Consider the following 18,287-nt stretch of genomic DNA (forward strand, 5'->3'; position numbering starts at 1 on the left):
TAGAATACTAGGACTGGAAGGGATGTGGAGAGGTCATTGAGTCCAGTCCCCTGCCCTCATGGCAGGACCAAATACTATCTAGACCATCCCTGATAGACATTTATCTAACCTACTCTTAAATATCTCCAGAGATGGAGATTCCACAACCTCCCTGGGCAATTTATTCCAGTGTTTAAACACCTTGACAGTTAGGAACTTTTTCCTAATGTCCATCCTAACTGTCCCTCGCTGCAGGTTAAGCCCATTGCCTCTTGTTCTATCCTCAGAGGCCAAGATGAACAAGTTTTTTCCCTCCTCCTTATGACCCCCTTTTAGAAACCTGTCTCAAGGCGCTGAGGGTTTAACACTCCAACTACATTGGAAATCTCTTTCTGCTCAAAAGAGATGTATGGAGTGCAGGCAGGTGAAGCACAGGAGTTCCCAGCTTATTACCACTGCCTGCCCCCCAGCCCTGTCACTCTGAGTCACCCCGACAGCCCAGCTGAGTCCTCTGCCGCTGCACAGAACAGCAACCAATGCAAACAGCATGCAGCCTTAGCCCTGCACTTGGCATGTAACAGACAGTGAAACCTGCCAACGTACCCAGTTCCTGCTAGAAGGGAGCCGCTGACACCGGAGGTCTTCACCTTCAAGGAGAGGAAGTCACCACAGAGACAGCCTGGACAGAAGGCAGTGAGTGTTCAGCTAGGGAGGCAACTGCCTTTAAGCAGCATGTTCGTACCTTCCCTTGGGGGCCCCTTGGCCACCAGGGAACTTGAGTTGTTTGGCTTTCTGCAGGCTCCATTCTTGGAATCTAGTCTAGTCAACACTGTTTGTGTAGTTTCAATTAGTGCCCAAGGCTGCCTTCCTCGGATGTAGCTGAATGGTAGGAGGATGCTGTTAGAGCTGTGAGCTCACTTAACTAACTATGGGTACGTCTACCCTACAACGTTAATTCGAACTAACTTAGTTCGAATTAGTTAATTCATAGAATCATAGAATCATAGGACTGGAAGGGACCTCGAGAGGTCATCGAGTCCAGCCCCCCGCCCTCGAGGCAGGATCAAGCTCCGTCTACACCATCCCTGACAGATGTCTATCTAACCTGTTCTTAAATATCTCCAGAGAGGGAGATTCCACCACCTCCCTTGGCAATTTATTCCAATATTTGACCACCCTGACAGTTAGGAATTTTTTCCTAATGTCCAATCTAAACCTCCCCTGCTGCACTTTAAGCCCATTACTCCTTGTCCTGTCCTCAGAAACCAAGAGGAACAAATTTTCTCCTTCCTCCTTGTGACACCCTTTTAGATATTTGAAAGCCGCTATCATGTCCCCCCTTAATCTTCTTTTTTCCAAATTAAACAAGCCCAGTTCATGAAGCCTGGCTTCATAGGTCATGTTCTCTAATCCTTTAATCATTCTTGTCGCTCTTCTCTGTACCCTTTCCAATTTCTCCACATCTTTCTTGAAATGTGGCGCCCGGAACTGGACACAGTACTCCAGCTGAGGCCTAACTAGTGCAGAGTAGAGCGGCAGAATGACTTCACGAGTTTTGCTTACAACACACCTGTTGATACAACCTAGAATCATATTTGCTTTTTTTGCAACAGCATCACACTGTTGACTCATATTCAACTTGTGGTCCACTATGACCCCTAGATCCCTTTCTGCCATGCTCCTTCCTAGACAGTCGCTTCCCATCTTGTATGTATGGAACTGATTGTTCCGTCCTAAGTGGAGCACTTTGCATTTCTCTTTATTAAACCTCATCCTGTTTACCTCCGACCATTTCTCTAACTTGCTAAGGTCATTTTGAATTATGTCCCTATCCTCCAAAGAAGTCGCAACCCCACCCAGTTTGGTGTCATCTGCAAACTTAATAAGCGTATTCTCTATCCCAATATCTACATCATTGATGAAGATATTGAACAGTACGGGTCCCAAAACAGACCCTTGAGGAACTCCACTTGTTATCCCTTTCCAGCAGGATTTAGAACCGTTAACAACAACGCTGACTACGGTTATCCAGCCAATTATGCACCCACCTTATCGTGGCCCTATCTAAGTTATATTTGCCTAGTTTATCAATAAGAATATCATGTGAGACTGTATCAAATGCCTCACTAAAGTCTAGGTATATGACATCCACCGCTTCTCCCTTATCCACAAGGCTTCCAGTCTTCTGGAATCTCCCCTGTCTGCCATGATTTTTCAAAGATCATAGCTAAAGGCTCAGATACCTCCTCTATCAGCTCCTTGAGTATCCTGGGATGCATTTCATCAGGACCTGGTGACTTGCTGACATCTAACTTTCCTAAGTGATTTTTAACTTGTTCTTTGTGTATCCTATCTTCTAAACTTACCCTCTCTCTGCTTGTATTCACTACGTTAGGCACACCTCCAGACTTCTCGGTGAAGACCGAAACAAAGAAGTCATTGAGCATCTCCGCCATTTCCAAGTTTCCTGTTACTGCTTCTCCCTCCTCACTAAGCAGTGGGCCTACCCTGTCCTTGGTCTTCCTCTTGCTTTTAATATATTTATAAAAGTTCTTCTTGTTTCCCTTTATGCCTGTAGCTAATTTGATCTCATTTTGTGCCTTTGCCTTTCTAATCTTGCCCCTGCATTCCCGTGTTGCTTGCCTATATTCATCCTTTGTTATTTGTCCTAGTTTCCATTTTTTATGAGACTCCTTTTTTTTTTTGAGATTGTGCAAGATCTCCTTGTTAAGCCAAGTTGGTCTTTTGCCATATTTTCTATCTTTCCTACTCAGCGGAATTGTTTGCTTTTGGGCCCTTAACAACGTCCCTTTGAAATACTTCCAACTCTCCTCAGTTGGTTTTCCCTTCAGTCTTGCTTCCCATGGGACCTTACCTACAAGTTCTCTGAGCTTATCAAAATCTGCCTTCCTGAAATCCATTACCTCAATTGTGCTGGTCTCCCTTCTACCTTTCCTTAAGATCATGAACTCTATTATTTCGTGATCACTGTCCCCTATACTGTCTTCCACTTTCAAGTTCTCAACTAGTTCCTCCCTATTTGTTAAAACCAAATCCAGAACAGCTTCTCCTCTGGTAGCTTTTTCAACCTTCTGAAACAGAAAGTTGTCTCCAATGCAGTCCCGAAACTTATTGGATAGCCTGTGCCTCGCTGTGTTAGTTTCCCAACATATGTCTGGATAGTTGAAGTCCCCCATCACCACCAAATCTTGGGCTTTGGATAGTTTTGTTAATTGTTTAAAAAAGGCCTCATCCACCTCTTCCACCTGGCTAGGTGGCCTGTAGTAGACTCCTAGCATGATATCACCCTCGTTTTTTACCCCTTTTAGCTTAACCCAGAGACTCTCTACACAGCTATCTCCTACATTCATCTCCACTTCAGTCCAAGTGTGTACATTTTTAATATACAAGGCAACCCCTCCTCCCTTTTTTCCCTGTCTGTCCTTCCTGAGCAAGCCGTACCCTTCCATACCAACATTCCAATCATGCGTCCCATCCCACCAGGTTTCTGTAATACCAATGATATCATAGTTGTTTTTATTGGTTAGCAATTCCAGTTCTTCCTGCTTATTACCCATACTTCTCGCATTTGTATATAGGCATCTAAGATACTGATTTGATCTTGCCTCCCTGTTGTGCCCTGACCCTCCTTTCTCCTTGCCATTATAGGCTGTAGTCCCCCCCATTTCCAACCCATCTCCCAGTCCCGCACATTCAGCACTTACCTGTGGGCTTTGCTCACCTGCCCCCAACAAACCTAGTTTAAAGCCCTCCTCACAAGGTTAGGCAGTCTGTGTCCAAACAAGGCCTTCCCGCTCCTGGAAAGGTGAACTCCATCTTAGCCAAGCAGTCCTTCCTGGAAGAGCTGCTCGAACTAAACTAATTCGAACTAACGGATCCAGACTAAAAAATTAGTTCGAATTAGCGTTTTGCTAATTCGAACTAGCATGTCCACAGTAAGTGGACCCTGAACCAGGCTTAAGGATGGCCGGAAGCAGTGCCGGCAGGGCATCAGAGGAGGACTTAGAGCGTGGAGATGCTGTCTCAGGCTAGCCGAGGGCAGTGCTTAAAGGGTCCCTAACCCCACCCTGGACAGACAGTTCTCAGGGGTGCCCTGCTTGCAAGCAGTCCTGGCTTGGAGTGCCCGGAGTGCCCACACTGGGCACATCACAGCACTCGGCCATCAGCCCGGCTGCACTTGCCGCAGGCTGCCATCTGGGGAGAGGGGGTAAATGGGGGGCTGCAGGAGAGCTTCCACCCCCAGAAGCCCGCAGAGCCAGCCCAGTCCTCCCCATTGGGGGCGCGTACCCCATTCCTCCCTCACCTCCTTCCACTTACCCTTCCCTAGCTCCTCTTCTTGATGTACAAAATAAAGGACAATTGTGTTCAAAAATGGAATCTGTCTTTATTGAACAAAACTGGGGGAGACTGGGAAAAGGAGGTGGGAGAGGGGAAGAGAGAGGGTGGGAGAGGGGAGGGCAACTACAATGATCAGGGGTTTGGAACAGGTCCCATATGAAGAGAGGCTAAAGAGACTGGGACTTTTCAGCTTAGAAAAGAGGAGACGGAGGGGGGACAGGATAGATTTCTCTAAAAGCAGGACTTGGGTGGAGAGGGTGCATGCAGAAATGTTCTTCATTAGTTCCCATAAAGAAGGACTAGAGGACACCAAAGGAAAGGAATGGGTAGCAGGCTTCAAACTAGTAACAGAAAGTTCTTCTTCACAAAGTAAAGAGTCAACCTGTGGAACTCCTTGCTGCAGGAGGCTGTGAAGGCTACAACTAGAATAGAGTTTAAAGGGAAGTGAGATCAAGTCATTCAGGTTGGGTCCATGGAGTGCTAATAGGCAGGGGGTAGGAGTGGTGTCCCTGCCCAAGGTTTGTGGAAGGCTGGAGAGGGATGGCACGAGACAAATGGCTTGGTCACTGTCTTCAGTCCATCCCCTCCAGGATCCCTAGGGTTGGCCGCTGTCAGCAGACAGGCTACTGGGCTAGATGGACCTTTGGTCTGACCCAGTATGGCCATTGTAAGCTCAGGGCTCAGGGTCGAGGGTCTCAGTGGACCACCTTGATTTTCATGCACACCTGCTCCTGGGTGGCCAGGCTGTCAGCTCTCCTGCCCTAGCCAGCCACTTTCCTGTGCCTAGTGCGGAGGTCGTGGACGAGGTCCACGATGTCCACACTAGACCAGGCGGGTGCCCGCCTCTTGCGGTCCAGGGCAAGCTCCCGGGAGACGCCAGCCTGGTCACGGGAAGAGGGGGAGGGCTGGGGGGCATCGAGTGGGTGGCTTGATCCGTGCCAGGTGCAGGGTCTGCTGGCTCGGTGCTGGCAGGCTTGCACCTGGCACGGGCACCGTAGCCAGCCCGTGCCCCTTTAAGGGGTCCTGCGCCGGGAGGGGGGCAATAGAGTTTCCCTGGTGTTGGCCAGAGTGGCCACCAGGGAAAACTGGGGAGGGCTAGCCTCCCACTAGTTCGAATTAAGGGGCTACACACCCCTTAATTCGAACTAGCTAGTTCGAACTAGGCTTAATCCTCGTAAAATGAGGTTTTCCTAGTTCAAACTAAGCGCTCCGCTAGTTCGAATTAAATTCGAACTAGCAGAGCGCTAGCGTAGCGCCTATTAAAGTTAGTTCGTACTAACGTCCATTAGTTCGATTGAACTAACTAACGTCCATTACACTTTGTAGTGTAGACATACCCTATGTATGTAAACAAAGAAACACATGTTTTTGCAGCGGTCCCCTCTCCTGTATTGACCACACAGGCTGCGGGCCAGGGAAGGGAATTTCCACAAACCTCCATCCATAGACATTTCCCTCAGATTGCTGCAGAATGTTGTGTGAGAGGGACTGGATCAAAATGTAGTATGATGCCTCCGGTATGGTGCATCAGGTCAAGACGGAGTGACTGATCTCTATAGCTGTGCCGGGTTACTGGAGAGTGTGCCCAAGGATGTTGAGAAGAGGAAGTGTCGGAGCCCTGACAGATGAAAGAGTTCCCATTTGAATATGAGAAAATGGAATTTAGATGGACAGACACATTTAAGAAAACAGGAGACTATAGGCCTTCACTGGGCATATCTTATAGTGTGCAGCCCCTAATGGCACATGAATGGTTAATTTAGACAATGGGTGTATGTGTGAGTGTGACCACTGAAAAATTTGGGGAAAATATGACAGGAAAAGGGCTGAGGAGGAGTCCGTATGGCCTTCTCTGGCTTGACAAGAGTTCTGGCTAAGAAGCCAGGTGCTGTTAAAGTTTGGTGCAGGAGGGCCTCAGGATGAGACAAGTATGAGGAAATATAAACTTTTGCCCTCGGTCATGGGTTAAGGGTTGACCGTAAACTGCTTAAAGTGCCGAACCTGCTAAGTTCATACCCTTGGGTATTGGGCGACGTCCATTAATAAGTTGTTTCAAATGCTGAAATCATTCAAGTGGATACCACTAAAACCAAGCAGAATCAAATTTTCCGGAATTATAATGACATGGTTTATGGAAATAGGGGGCGACACAACGGGCACACCATGGCTGCGTCTAGACCGACAAGTTTTTCGGCACAAGCACTTACTTTTGCGGAAAAACATGCCAGCTGTCTACACTGGCCGCTTGAATTTGTGCAAAAGCACTGACTTTCTACTGTCTGAAATCAGTGCTTCTTGGGCAAATACTATGCTGCTCCCGTTCGGGCAAAAGCCCTTTTCTGGAAATGCTTTTGCGCAAAAGGGCCAGTGTAGACAGCTGAAAACTGTTTTGCACAAAAAAGCCCCGATGGCGAAAATGGCGATCGGGGCTTCCGTGCGCAAAACCGCGTCTAGATTGACACGGACGCTTTTCTGAAAAAAATGCTTTTGCGGAAAAGCGTGCGTGCCCATTAGACGCTCTTTTCCACAAATGCTTTTAACGGAATAATTTTCCGTTAAAAGCATTTGCGGAAAATCATGCCAGTCTAGACGTAGCCCCTGTGTTTTACAAAAGTGCTAACCAGAAAAAGTGTAAACAGCGTAAACAGCGTAATCAGCTTAGGAGAATGGCGTCAGTTAGGTTATGTCTCTACGATAGGGTTTTTTTCTGAAAAGGCTACAGAAATTGCACTCTGTTGACACTTCCCCATGCTTTCTGGGGCCTCTCACCACCCTGCCCTGCTGGGCCAGATCTTCTGGTCTCCCCCAGCCAAGACATCGAGCTGAAAAAAACCCCATCCAACCCACAAACAGAAATAGAGACAATAACTCTGTTTAGGTCTGATGAGAATGCAGATTCAGGCACAGCAATCAGGAAGCCCACTCCCCAAATGCCTTCAGAACCCAAATTAAATCATTCTGGGTAGCTGCCTTTAACAATGAAAGGAGGATGTGCACACTGATTGCTCCCCCAGGTAACAATTATTTCCACTCAGTCTGATAATCAATAAAATTGTTTTTATTAAGTACAATCAGTAGGGGTCAAGCAGCTACAAGTGAAAAGAGGCAGAGCAAAGGAAATTACAAATTAAAAATAACAGAAACAGCAGAAATAGTTCTAAAACACTCGAGCTTACAGCAAAGTTACCCTAAAACTCTTCTTTTTTTCAGCTAAAACTCCATGCCAGGGAAGATCCTTTATCCCTGGGGTCTCCGGTTTATCCTCTTAGTCCAAAGACTCAGTGACAGCTTACTGCCCACTATCTTATACATTTCACTTTGGGCAGGAAATTGTAGTTCTCTCTCCTAATTCTCAAGGAATATTAAATGATCAGACCCTACCAGTTGGGGTGGTCACATGTTTACCTAAGACCAACTGTTGCTTAGGCTTAAAAGACAAATTGGGTGCTTACAGGCAATAGCCCAGACTTCGAGATGTCCCATCATTGGAAACAGCCTTGCTGGCTTTCCTTTGTACTTTTAAAACCATAAACCATTCCCTACCCAACATCTCTAACTTTATATGCAAGAGAAATCATATGTATTGATATCGCAGAGTGTGATGTAACGTTGGTAAATTACATGAGGTTCTTTGTCTAAAGCCTCTTCCACTTACGAATAATTGTATCCATAAGTCAAATTCATAAAACAAAGGGGGTACAAAGCAGTCATGTGCCCAGTATCCTCTGTTTTAGATTCCATCTGAACCTTTCTTTATATACTGTCAATGAGTAGTTCATGTCCTCTCAAATTTAATGATTCAGGATCGAATAGGTGACTATGGCGTGTTTTTCTGTCTCCGGTGTCATCAGCACTGCAGAGGGGTGATGAACGGTCCTTTCACTTGGCGAACACCTTGATTATCTGCTCACGCAGGGGTTTGCTTTTCACACTGTACACGATTGGGTTCATCAGGGGTGGGACAAGCAGGGAGACGTAGCTCAGAATAATCCGAAGCAAAGGAGACGCGTCCTTCACGAATCTGGTTATCACCGACAAGCTGAACTCTGGTGTATAGAAGAGGAGGACAGCGCAGAAGTGGGAGACACAGGTGTTTAGGGCCCTAAGGCTCTCCACCTGGGATGCGATGCTCAGCACGGTTTTGATGATCATCACGTAAGAGAACAAGATGAGCGGCAAGTCCAACCCCATTGTTAAGATTTTAGCGATCAAGCCGTACAAGCCTTTTAATCCCTCATCCAAACAAGCCAACCCCACAATGTCCTCATTCCTGCAATAGGAAAGGATGAGGACATTGGATCGACAGTATTGGAACTGTCTCAGGGAAACAGGGAATCCGATTACGAAAGTAAGTGCTCGGATCACACTCACCAGCCCTATCTTGGCTATTGTCGACAGGGTTAGGATGGAACTGTATCTCAGCGGGTAACTGATGGCGATGAAGCGGTCAAAGGCCATTGACAAGAGCACACCAGATTCAGTGACTATAAGAACGTAAACAAAGTACACTTGGAGGGAACAGGCATGGAGGTTGATCTCCCTAAAGTTAAAGAAATAAAGGCCCAGTGTTGTTGGCATGGTGGCTATCAAAAAGCCAAGGTCTGTGAGAGCCAACATGGAAAGAAAAATGTACATGGGCTCATGGAGGCTTGGCTCAGTTTTTATAATGACTAGAATGACAGAATTGCCTACTATCGCAATAGCATAAATTAAACCAAAGGCGATAGATATCCAGAGATGGAATTCTTCCTGTCCAGGTATCCCAGAGAGAAGGAACATGACATGTGAGAATGTGGTGTCATTGACATCTGACATCATGTGCCGAGCAGAAACAAGGAGTTTGGAACTTTTCTTCCTGAAAGGAACAAGAAGAGATTCAAGTATATTTAAGGAGGTAGTATTCTGCTCTTAGTGCAGGTGATCACATACCCAGGAGCTCAAGGAAGACCAGCCAGGCATAATGTTGGATTTACAGCACTGACAGGAAGACAGACTCTGCCACACTGGAGCAGACCTGCAGTCCATCAACTCAGTCTTCAGTGGCTAGTGCCAGAAGCAATGGAGGAGGATGGACGAAGCCTTGAAATAGGAATAACAAAACCTGCTACGAGGCAACGTTTCTCCCCAACACAAACAAATTAGATTCATTTTGGGGTGCAATCAGTGATGCGTGGGTTCTCCCAAGAGTTTTAAATTTCTCCTCACCATTGTAATTGGATATTCTGGTTACCAAGATAAACATGCAGGTTTTGTTTGTTTCCTCCTAAACTCCTAGACCCTTTAAAATATTGTGTCAGGGAGTTCTCCAGCTTACTTGAGCACTGTGTGAATTTACATTTGGGACCTTCCTACAGACACCCTTTCTGGCCCTTCACATCTCCATGTGGTCCATGGCTGCATGACGTGTGCGAACATGCCATGTATGTGGTGAAAATAATCAATGTATTTGTCTTCCATTGACACTATTTCTAAACGTCTGTCATTGCCTCAGTGTATATTCATCTCTTTATTTTCTCCTCTCCAGAGAGTCCACATTATGGCACTGGATCTGTGGAGAAGTTGCTAGAAATTCTTAGGGATTCTTAATTCAATGACATTGTTTTCAATGGCATCAGTCCAGATCTGGAGGTGTGAATTCAATACAAGTCTCTTAACTTCAACACATGCACCCAGTGAAAGACTCTGAGCCCCAGGAATCCCTGCAAGAGAAGCTGAAGCATTTTGCCCACCAGTGTTGTCTGAATCCAGAGATACCGATTGTCCTACAGGTTTCTCTTCCATCTCCCAGGCCCTGCATGTTCTCCCCATGCAAGGGTCTGGTACGTTTTAAGCTAACACAGAGAGCAACTGCCCAACTGTATCAGGATTCAGTGGCCAGTGCCAGATGATTTGGAGAAAGGAGGACGGATCCTTTCAATATGCAGGTGAGACAAAGCCTGCCCCAGGAAATATTTCCCCCAAACAACCACAGATTAGACACATTGTGTGGTGTAAATCAGGAATGTTTAGGGCTCTTCCAAACGTGCTTAACTCTGTCCTCCCCACTGTAACTCGGTTTACTGACCACCGCTATAAACATGCAGTCCCTCTTTGAATCCTCATTAGCTCCTAGACCCTTTAGTATCTGGGGCTAGGAGTTCCCCAACCTGTGGGGGAATGTGTGAATTTACCTTTGTGACTTTCCTACAGACACCCATTCTGGCCTTTCACTTCTCTGTGTGACCCATTGCAGCATGATGTGTGCAAATATATATATATAACTATGTATGTATGTACTTTCACCACTCCTGGGAGTCCAGATTACGCCACTAACACTTGGGAGAAGGGCTAGAAATTCTTAAGGGTTCTTTATACAATAACATTGATTTCAATGGCATCGGTCCGTATTTAGAGATTTGAATTCAATACAAGTCTCTTAACTTATCACATGCTTCCAATGACAGACTCTGAGCCCCAGGAATCTCCGCAAGAGAAGCTGAAGTGATTTGCCTGCTGGTGTTGTCTGAATCCAGAGATATGGATCATCCTACAGGCTTCTCTTCCTTCTCTCGGGATCTGCATGCTCTCCCCAGGAAGGGTCTGGTACATTCTAAGTGAACAGAGACAGCAACTTCAGCTGATGGGAGGAAGGGGTTGGGAGCACAAATGGGTGACTGGGCAAACACTAGATTTCCACTAATAGCCACTTGAGTGTGTCAGTGACTTCAGCCATGCTCCTGCAAAAGCTGATAGGCATAAATGGTCACCATCTCACACTCAGGACTTTTCCCTAAGTCTTGCATAGCTTTTCCACCAGGATTATCTTCCTGAACCTCCTGAACATCAATATATGACACAGCCTCTGCTCAGTTACCAGGAGACAATATCATAGGACTGTTCGCTGCACAAAGAGCTAGTAGAACAAAAAAATTGCAGAAGATTCAGGGGGTTACCCGAGTTAGTCTGTACGGGATACACTTAAAAAAACAAAAAACAGTCTGGTAGGCCTTGAAAAAATAACAAAGCATAGAATCATAGAATACTAGGACTGGAAGGGTCCTGGAGAGGTCATCGAGTCCATTCCCCTGCCCTCATGGCAGGACCAAATACTATCTAGACCATCCCTGATAGACATTTATCTAACCTACTCTTAAATATCTCCAGAGATGGAGATTCCACAACCTCCCTGGGCAATTTATTCCAGTGTTTAACCACCTTGACAGATGGAACTTTTTCCTAATGTCCATCCTAACCCTCCGTTGCTGCAGTTTAAGCCCGCTGCTTCCTGTTCTATCCTCAGAGGCCAAAATGAACAAGTTTTTTCTCTCCTCCTTATGACCCAATTTAAAAAACCTGTCTCAAGGCGCTGAGGGTTTAACACTCCAACTACATTGGAAATCTCTTTCTGCTCAAAAGAGATGTATGGAGCACAGGCAGGTGTAGCACAGGAGTTCCCAGCTTGTTACAACTGCCTGCCCCCCAGCCCTGTCACTCTGAGTCACCCCGAGTCACCCCGACAGCCCAGCTGAGTCCTCTGCTGCTGCACAGAACAGCAGCCAATGCAAACAGCCTGCAGCCTTACCCCAGCAGTTGGCATGTAACAGACAGTGAAACCTGCCAACGTACCCAGTTCCTGCTAGAAGGGAGCCGCTGACACCGGAGGTCTTCACCTTCAAGGAGAGGAAGTCACCACAGAGACAGCCTGGACAGAAGGCAGTGAGTGTTCAGCTAGGGAGGCAACTGCCTTTAAGTAGCATGTTCGTACCTTCCCTTGGGGGCCCCTTGGCCACCAGGGAACTTGAGTTGTTTGGCTTTCTGCAGGCTCCATTCTTGGAATCTAGTCTAGTCAGCACTGTTCATGTAGTTTCAATTAGTGCCCAAGGCTGCCTTCCTCGGATGTAGCTGAATGGTAGGTAGATGCTGTTAGAGCTGTGATCTCACTTAACTAACTATGTATGTAAACAAAGAAACAAATGTCTTTGCAGCGGTCCCCTCTCCTGTATTGACCATACAGGCTGCTGGCCAGGGAAGGGAATTTCCACAAACCTCCATCCATAGACATTTCCCTCAGATTGCTGCAGAATGCTGTGTGAGAGGGACTGGATCAAAATGTAGTATGATGCCCCCGGTCTGGTGCATCAGGTCAAGACAGAGTGACTGATCTCTATATCTGTGCTGGGTTACTGGAGAGTGTGCCCAAGGATGTTGAGAGGAGGAAGTGTTGGATCCCTGACAGATGAAAGAGTTCCCATTTGAATATGAGAAAATGGAATTTAGATGGACAGACACATTTAAGAAAAGAGGAGACTATAGGCCCTCACTGGGCATATCTTATAGTGTGCAGCCCCTAAAGGCACATGAATGGTTAATTTAGACAATGGGTGTATTTGTGAGTGTGACCACTGAAAAATTTGGGGAAAATATGACAGGAAAAGGGCTGAGGAGGAGTCCGTACAGCGTTCTCTGGCTTGACAAGAGTTCTGGCTTAGAAGCCAGGTGCTGTTAAAGTTTGGTGCAGGAGGGCCTCAGGATGAGGCAAGTATGAGGAAATATAAACTTTTGCCCTTGGTCATGGGTTAAGGGTTGACCGTAAACTGCTTAAAGTGCCGAACCTGCTAAGTTCATGCCCTTGGGCATTGGGCGACGTCCATTAATAAATTGTTTCAAATGCTGAAATCATTCAAGTGGATACCACTAAAACCAAGCAGGATCAATCTTTCTGGAATTATAATCACGTGGTTTATGGAAATAGGGGGCGACACAATGGGCACACCATGGCTGCGTCCAGACCGACAAGTTTTTCTGCAAAAGCACTTACTTTTGCGGAAAAACTTGCCAGCTGTCTACACTGGCCACTTGAATTTGTGCAAAAGCACTGACTTTCTACTGTCTGAAATCAGTGCTTCTTGCGCAAATACTATGCTGCTCCCATTCGGGCAAAAGCCCTTTTCTGGAAATGATTTGCGCAAAAGGGCCAGTGTAGACAGCTGAAAACTGTTTTGCACAAAAAAGCCCCGATAGCGAAAATGGCGATCGGGGCTTCCGTGCGCAAAACCGCGTCTGATTGGCACGGACGCTTTTCTGCAAAAAGTGCTGTTGGGGAAATGCGTCCGTGCCAATCTAGACGCTCTTTTCCACAAATTCTTTTAACGGAATAACTTTTCCGTTGAAAGCATTTGCGGAAAATCATGCCAGTCTAGACATAGCCCCTGTGTTTTACAAAAGTGCTAACTGGAAGATGGGTAAATAGTTTAGGAGAATGGCGTCAGTTAGGTTATGTCTCTACTTTAGGGTTTTTTTCTGAAAAGTCTACAGAAATTGCACTCTGTTGACACTTGCCCCATGCTTTCTGGGGCCTCTCATCACCCTGCCCTGCTGGGCCAGATCTTCTGGTCTCCACCAGCCAAGACACCGAGCTGAAAAAAACCCCCATCCAACCCACAAACAGAAATAGAGACAATAACTCTGTTTAGGTCTGATGAGAATGCAGATTCAGGCACAGCAATCAGGAAGCCCACTCCCCAAATGCGATCAGAACCCAAATTAAATCATTATGAGTAGCTGCCTTTAACAATGAAAGGAGGATGTGCACACTGATTGCTCCCCCAGGTAACAATTATTTGCACTCAGTCTGATAATCAATAAAATTGTTTTTATTAAGTACAATCAGTAGGGGTCAAGCAGCTACAAGTGAAAACAGGCAGAGCAAAGGAAATTACAAATTTAAAATAACAGAAACAGCAGAAATAGTTCTAAAACACTCGAGCTTACAGCAAAGTTACCCTAAAACTCTTCTTTTTTCCATGCCAGGGAAGATCCTTTAACCCTGGGGTCTTCAGTTTATTCTCTTACTCCAAAGACTAAGTGACAGCTTACTTCCCATTATCTTATAGATTTCACTTTGGGCAGGAAATTGTAGTTCTCTCTCCTAATTCTCAAGGAAAATTAAATGATCAGACCCTATCAGTTGGGGTGGTCACATGTTTACCTCAGACCAACTGTTGCTTAGGCTTAAAAGACAAATCGGGTGTTTACAGGCAATAGCCCAGACTTTGAAATGTCCCATCATTGGAAACAGCCTTGCTGGCTTTCCTTTGTACTTTTAAAACCATAACACATTCCCTACCCAACATCTCTAACTTTACGTGCAAGAGAAATCATATGTATTGATATCGCAGATTGTGATATATCGTTGGTAAGTTACATGGGGTTCTTTGTTTAAAACATCTTTCACTTACAAATAATTGTATCCATAGGTCAAATTCATAAAACAAAGGGGGTACAAAACAGTCATGAGCCCAGTACCCTCTGTTTTAGATTCCATCTGAACCTTTCTTTAAATAGTGGCAATCAGTAGTTCATGTCCTCTCAAATTTAATGATTCAGGATCGAATAGGTGACTATGGCGTGTTTTTCTGTCTCCGGTGTCATCAGCACTGCAGAGGGATGATGAACGGTCCTTTCACTTGATGAATACCTTGATTATCCTCGCACGCAGGGGTTTGCTTTTCACACTGTACACGATCGGGTTCATCAGGGGTGGGACAAGCAGGGAGACGTAGCTCAGAATAATCCGAAGCAAAGGAGACACGTCCTTCACAAATATGGGTATCACCGACAAGCTGAACTCTGGTGTATAGAAGAGGAGGACAGCGCAGAAGTGGGAGACACAGGTGTTTAGGGCCCTAAGGCTCTCCACCTGGGATGCGATGCGCAGCACTGTTTTGAGGATCATAACGTAAGAAAAGAAAATGAGCGGCAAGTCCAACCCCATTGTAACGATTTTAATGGTTAAGCCGTACATGGCTCTTAATCCCTCATCCAAACAAGCCAACCTCCCAATGTCCTCATTCCTGCAGTAGGAAAGGGTAAGGACATTGGATCGACAGTATTGGAACTGTATCAGTAAAACAGGGAATGGGAATACTAAAGTAAGTGCTCTTATCACACTCACCAGCCCTATCTTGGCTATTGTCGACAGGGTTAGGATGGAACTGTATCTCAGCGGGTAACTGATGGCGATGAAGCGGTCAAAGGCCATCGACAAGAGCACACCAGATTCAGTGACTATAAGAACGTAAACAAAGTACATTTGGAAAATACAGGCATGGAGGTTGATCTCCCTAAAGTTAAAGAAATACAGGCCCAATGTCGTCGGCATGGTAACGATCAAAAAGCCAAGGTCTGTGAGAGCCAAAATGGAAAGGAAAATGTACATGGGCTCATGGAGGCTTGGCTCAGTTTTTATAATGAGTAGAATGACAGAATTGCCTACTATCGCAATAGCATAAATTAAACCAAAGGCGATAGATATCCAGAGATGGAAGTCTTCCTGTCCAGGTATCCCAGAGAGAAGGAACATGACATGTGAGAATGTGGTGTCATTGATATCTGACTTCATGTGCCGAGCAGATACAAGGAGTTTGGAACTTTTCTTCCTGAAAGCAACAAGAAGAGATTCAATGATATTTAACGAGGTAGTTTTCTGCTCTTAGTGAAGGTCAATACATACCCAGGAGCTCAAGGAAGACCAGCCAGACATAATGTTGGATTTACAGCACTGACAGGAAGACAGACTCTGCCAGATTGGAACGGACCTGCAGTCCATCAATTCAGTCTTCAGTGGCTAGTGCCAGAAGCAATGGAGGAAGATGGACGAAGCCTTGAAATAGGAATAACGAAACCTGCTCTGAGGCAATCTTTCCCCCCAACACACACAAATTAGATTCATTTTGGGGTGCAATCAGTGATGCGTAGGCTCTTCCAAGAGTTTTAAATTTCTCCTCACCGTTGTTATTGGGTATTCTGGTTACCAAGATAAACATGCAGGCTTTGTTTGTTTCCTCCTAAACTCCTAGACTCTTTAATACATTGTGTCAGGAAGTATTGCAGCTTACTTGAGCACTGTCTGAATTTCCATTTGGGACCTTCCTACAGACACCCTTTCTGGCCCTTCACATCACCATAGAATCATAGAATCATAGAATAATAGGACTGGAAGGGACCTCGAGAGGTCATCGAGTCAAGTCCCCCGCCCTCAAGGCAGGACCAAGCTCCGTCTACACCATCCCTGACAGATGTCTATCTAACCTGTTCTTAAATATCTCCAGAGAGGGAGATTCCACCACCTCCCTTGGCAATTTATTCCAATATTTGACCACCCTGACAGTTAGGAACATTTCCTAATGTCCAATCTAAACCTCCCCTGCTGCACTTTAAGCCCATTACTCTTTGTCCTGTCCTCAGTAACCAGGAGGAACAAATTTTCTCCTTCCTCCTTGTGACACCCTTTTAGATATTTGAAAACCGCTATCATGTCCCCCCTTAATCTTCTTTTTTTCAAACTAAACAAGCCCAGTTCATGAAGCCTGGCTCCTTAGGTCATGTTCTCTAAACCTTTAATCATTCTTGTCGCTCTTCTCTGTACCCTTTCCAATTTCTCCACATCTTTCTTGAAATGTGGCACCCTGAACTGGACACAGTACTCCAGCTGAGGCCTAACTAGTGCAGAGTAGAGCTGAAGAATGACTTCACGAGTTTTGCTTACAACATACCTGTTGGTACAACCTAGAAGCATATTTGCTTTTTTTGCAACAGCATCACACTTTTGACTCATATTCAACTCGTGGTCCACTATGACCCCTAGATCCCTTTCCGCCATGCTCTTTCCTAGACAGTCGCTTCCCATCTTGTATGTATGGAACTGATTGTTCCTTCCTAAGTGGAGCACTTTGCATTTCTCTTTATTAAACCTCATCCTGTTTACCTCTGACCATTTCTCTAACTTGCTAAGGTCATTTTGAATTATGTCCCTATCCTCCAAAGAAGTTGCAACCCCACCCAGTTTGGTATCATCTGCAAACTTAATAAGTGTACTCTCTATCCCAATATCTACGTCATTGATGAAGATATTGAACAGTACGGGTCCCAAAACAGACCCCTGAGGTACTCCACTTGTTATCCCTTTCCAGCAGGATTTAGAACCGTTAACAACAACTCTCTGACTACGGTTATCCAGCCAATTATGCACCCACTTTATCGTGGCCCTATCTAAGTTATATTTGCCTAGTTTATCAATAAGAATATCATGCGATACCGTATCAAATGCCTTACTAAAGTCTAGGTATATGACATCCACCGCTTCTCCCTTATCCACAAGGCTCGTTATCCTATCAAAGAAAGCTATCAGATAAGTTTGGCATGACTTGTTCTTCACAAACCCATGCTGGCTATTCCCTATCACTTTATTACCTTCCAAGTGTTTGCATATGATTTCCTTAATTACCTGCTCCATTATCTTCCCTGGGACAGACGTTAAACTGACCGGTCTGTAGTTTCCTGGGTTGTTCTTATTCCCCTTTTTATAGATGGGCACAATATTTGCCCTTTTCCAGTCTTCTGGAATCTCCCCTGTCTGCCATGATTTTTCAAAAATCATAGCTAAAGGCTCAGATACCTCCTCTATAAGCTCCTTGGGTATCCTGGGATGCATTTCATTAGAACCTGGTGACTTGCTGACATCTAACTTTCTGAAGTGATTTTTAACTTGTTCTTTGTGTATCCTATCTTCTAAACTTACCCTCTCTCTACTTGTGGTCTTATGTGGTCCATGGTTGCATAACGTGTGCGAACATGCCATGTATGTGGTGAAAATAATCATTCAATATATTTGTCTTCCATTGACACTATTTCTAAATGTCCGTCATTGCCTCAGTGTATATTTATCTGTTTATTTTCTCCTCTCCAGAGAGTCCACATTATGACACTGGGTCTTTGGAGAAGTTGCTAGAAAATCATAGGGGTTCTTAATTCAATGACATTGTTTTCAATGACATCAGTCCAGGTCTGGAGGTTTGAATTCAATACAAGTCTCTTAACTTCAACACATGCTCCCAGTGAAAGACTCTGAGCCCCAGGAATCCCTGCAAGAGAAGCTGAAGCATTTTGCCCACCAGTGTTGTCTGAATCCA

General features: G+C 45.4%; 2 protein-coding genes across 2 annotated transcripts; both read right to left on the reverse strand.

The window, feature by feature from the left end:
- Window positions 1-8,217: 8,217 nt before the first annotated feature.
- On the reverse strand, window positions 8,218-12,954 carry LOC102456313 (olfactory receptor 51G2-like). The gene is made up of 3 exons (XM_025189338.2): window positions 12,930-12,954; window positions 11,944-12,019; window positions 8,218-9,193 (listed from the first exon to the last, which is right to left on the reverse strand). Exons 1-3 carry the CDS (start codon window positions 12,952-12,954, stop codon window positions 8,218-8,220), a joined length of 1,077 nt encoding a protein of 358 aa, XP_025045123.2.
- A 1,825-nt stretch (window positions 12,955-14,779) lies between these two features.
- LOC102456073 (olfactory receptor 51G2-like) lies at window positions 14,780-17,928 on the reverse strand. Its single transcript, XM_006132431.4, has 2 exons — window positions 17,897-17,928; window positions 14,780-15,755 (listed from the first exon to the last, which is right to left on the reverse strand). The coding sequence occupies exons 1-2, from the start codon at window positions 17,926-17,928 to the stop codon at window positions 14,780-14,782; spliced, it is 1,008 nt and encodes a 335-aa protein (XP_006132493.4).
- Between the last annotated feature and the right edge of the window lie 359 nt (window positions 17,929-18,287).

Source organism: Pelodiscus sinensis, chromosome 1, assembly GCF_049634645.1.
Source record: "Pelodiscus sinensis isolate JC-2024 chromosome 1, ASM4963464v1, whole genome shotgun sequence".
NCBI classification, from domain to species: Eukaryota; Metazoa; Chordata; order Testudines; family Trionychidae; genus Pelodiscus; species Pelodiscus sinensis.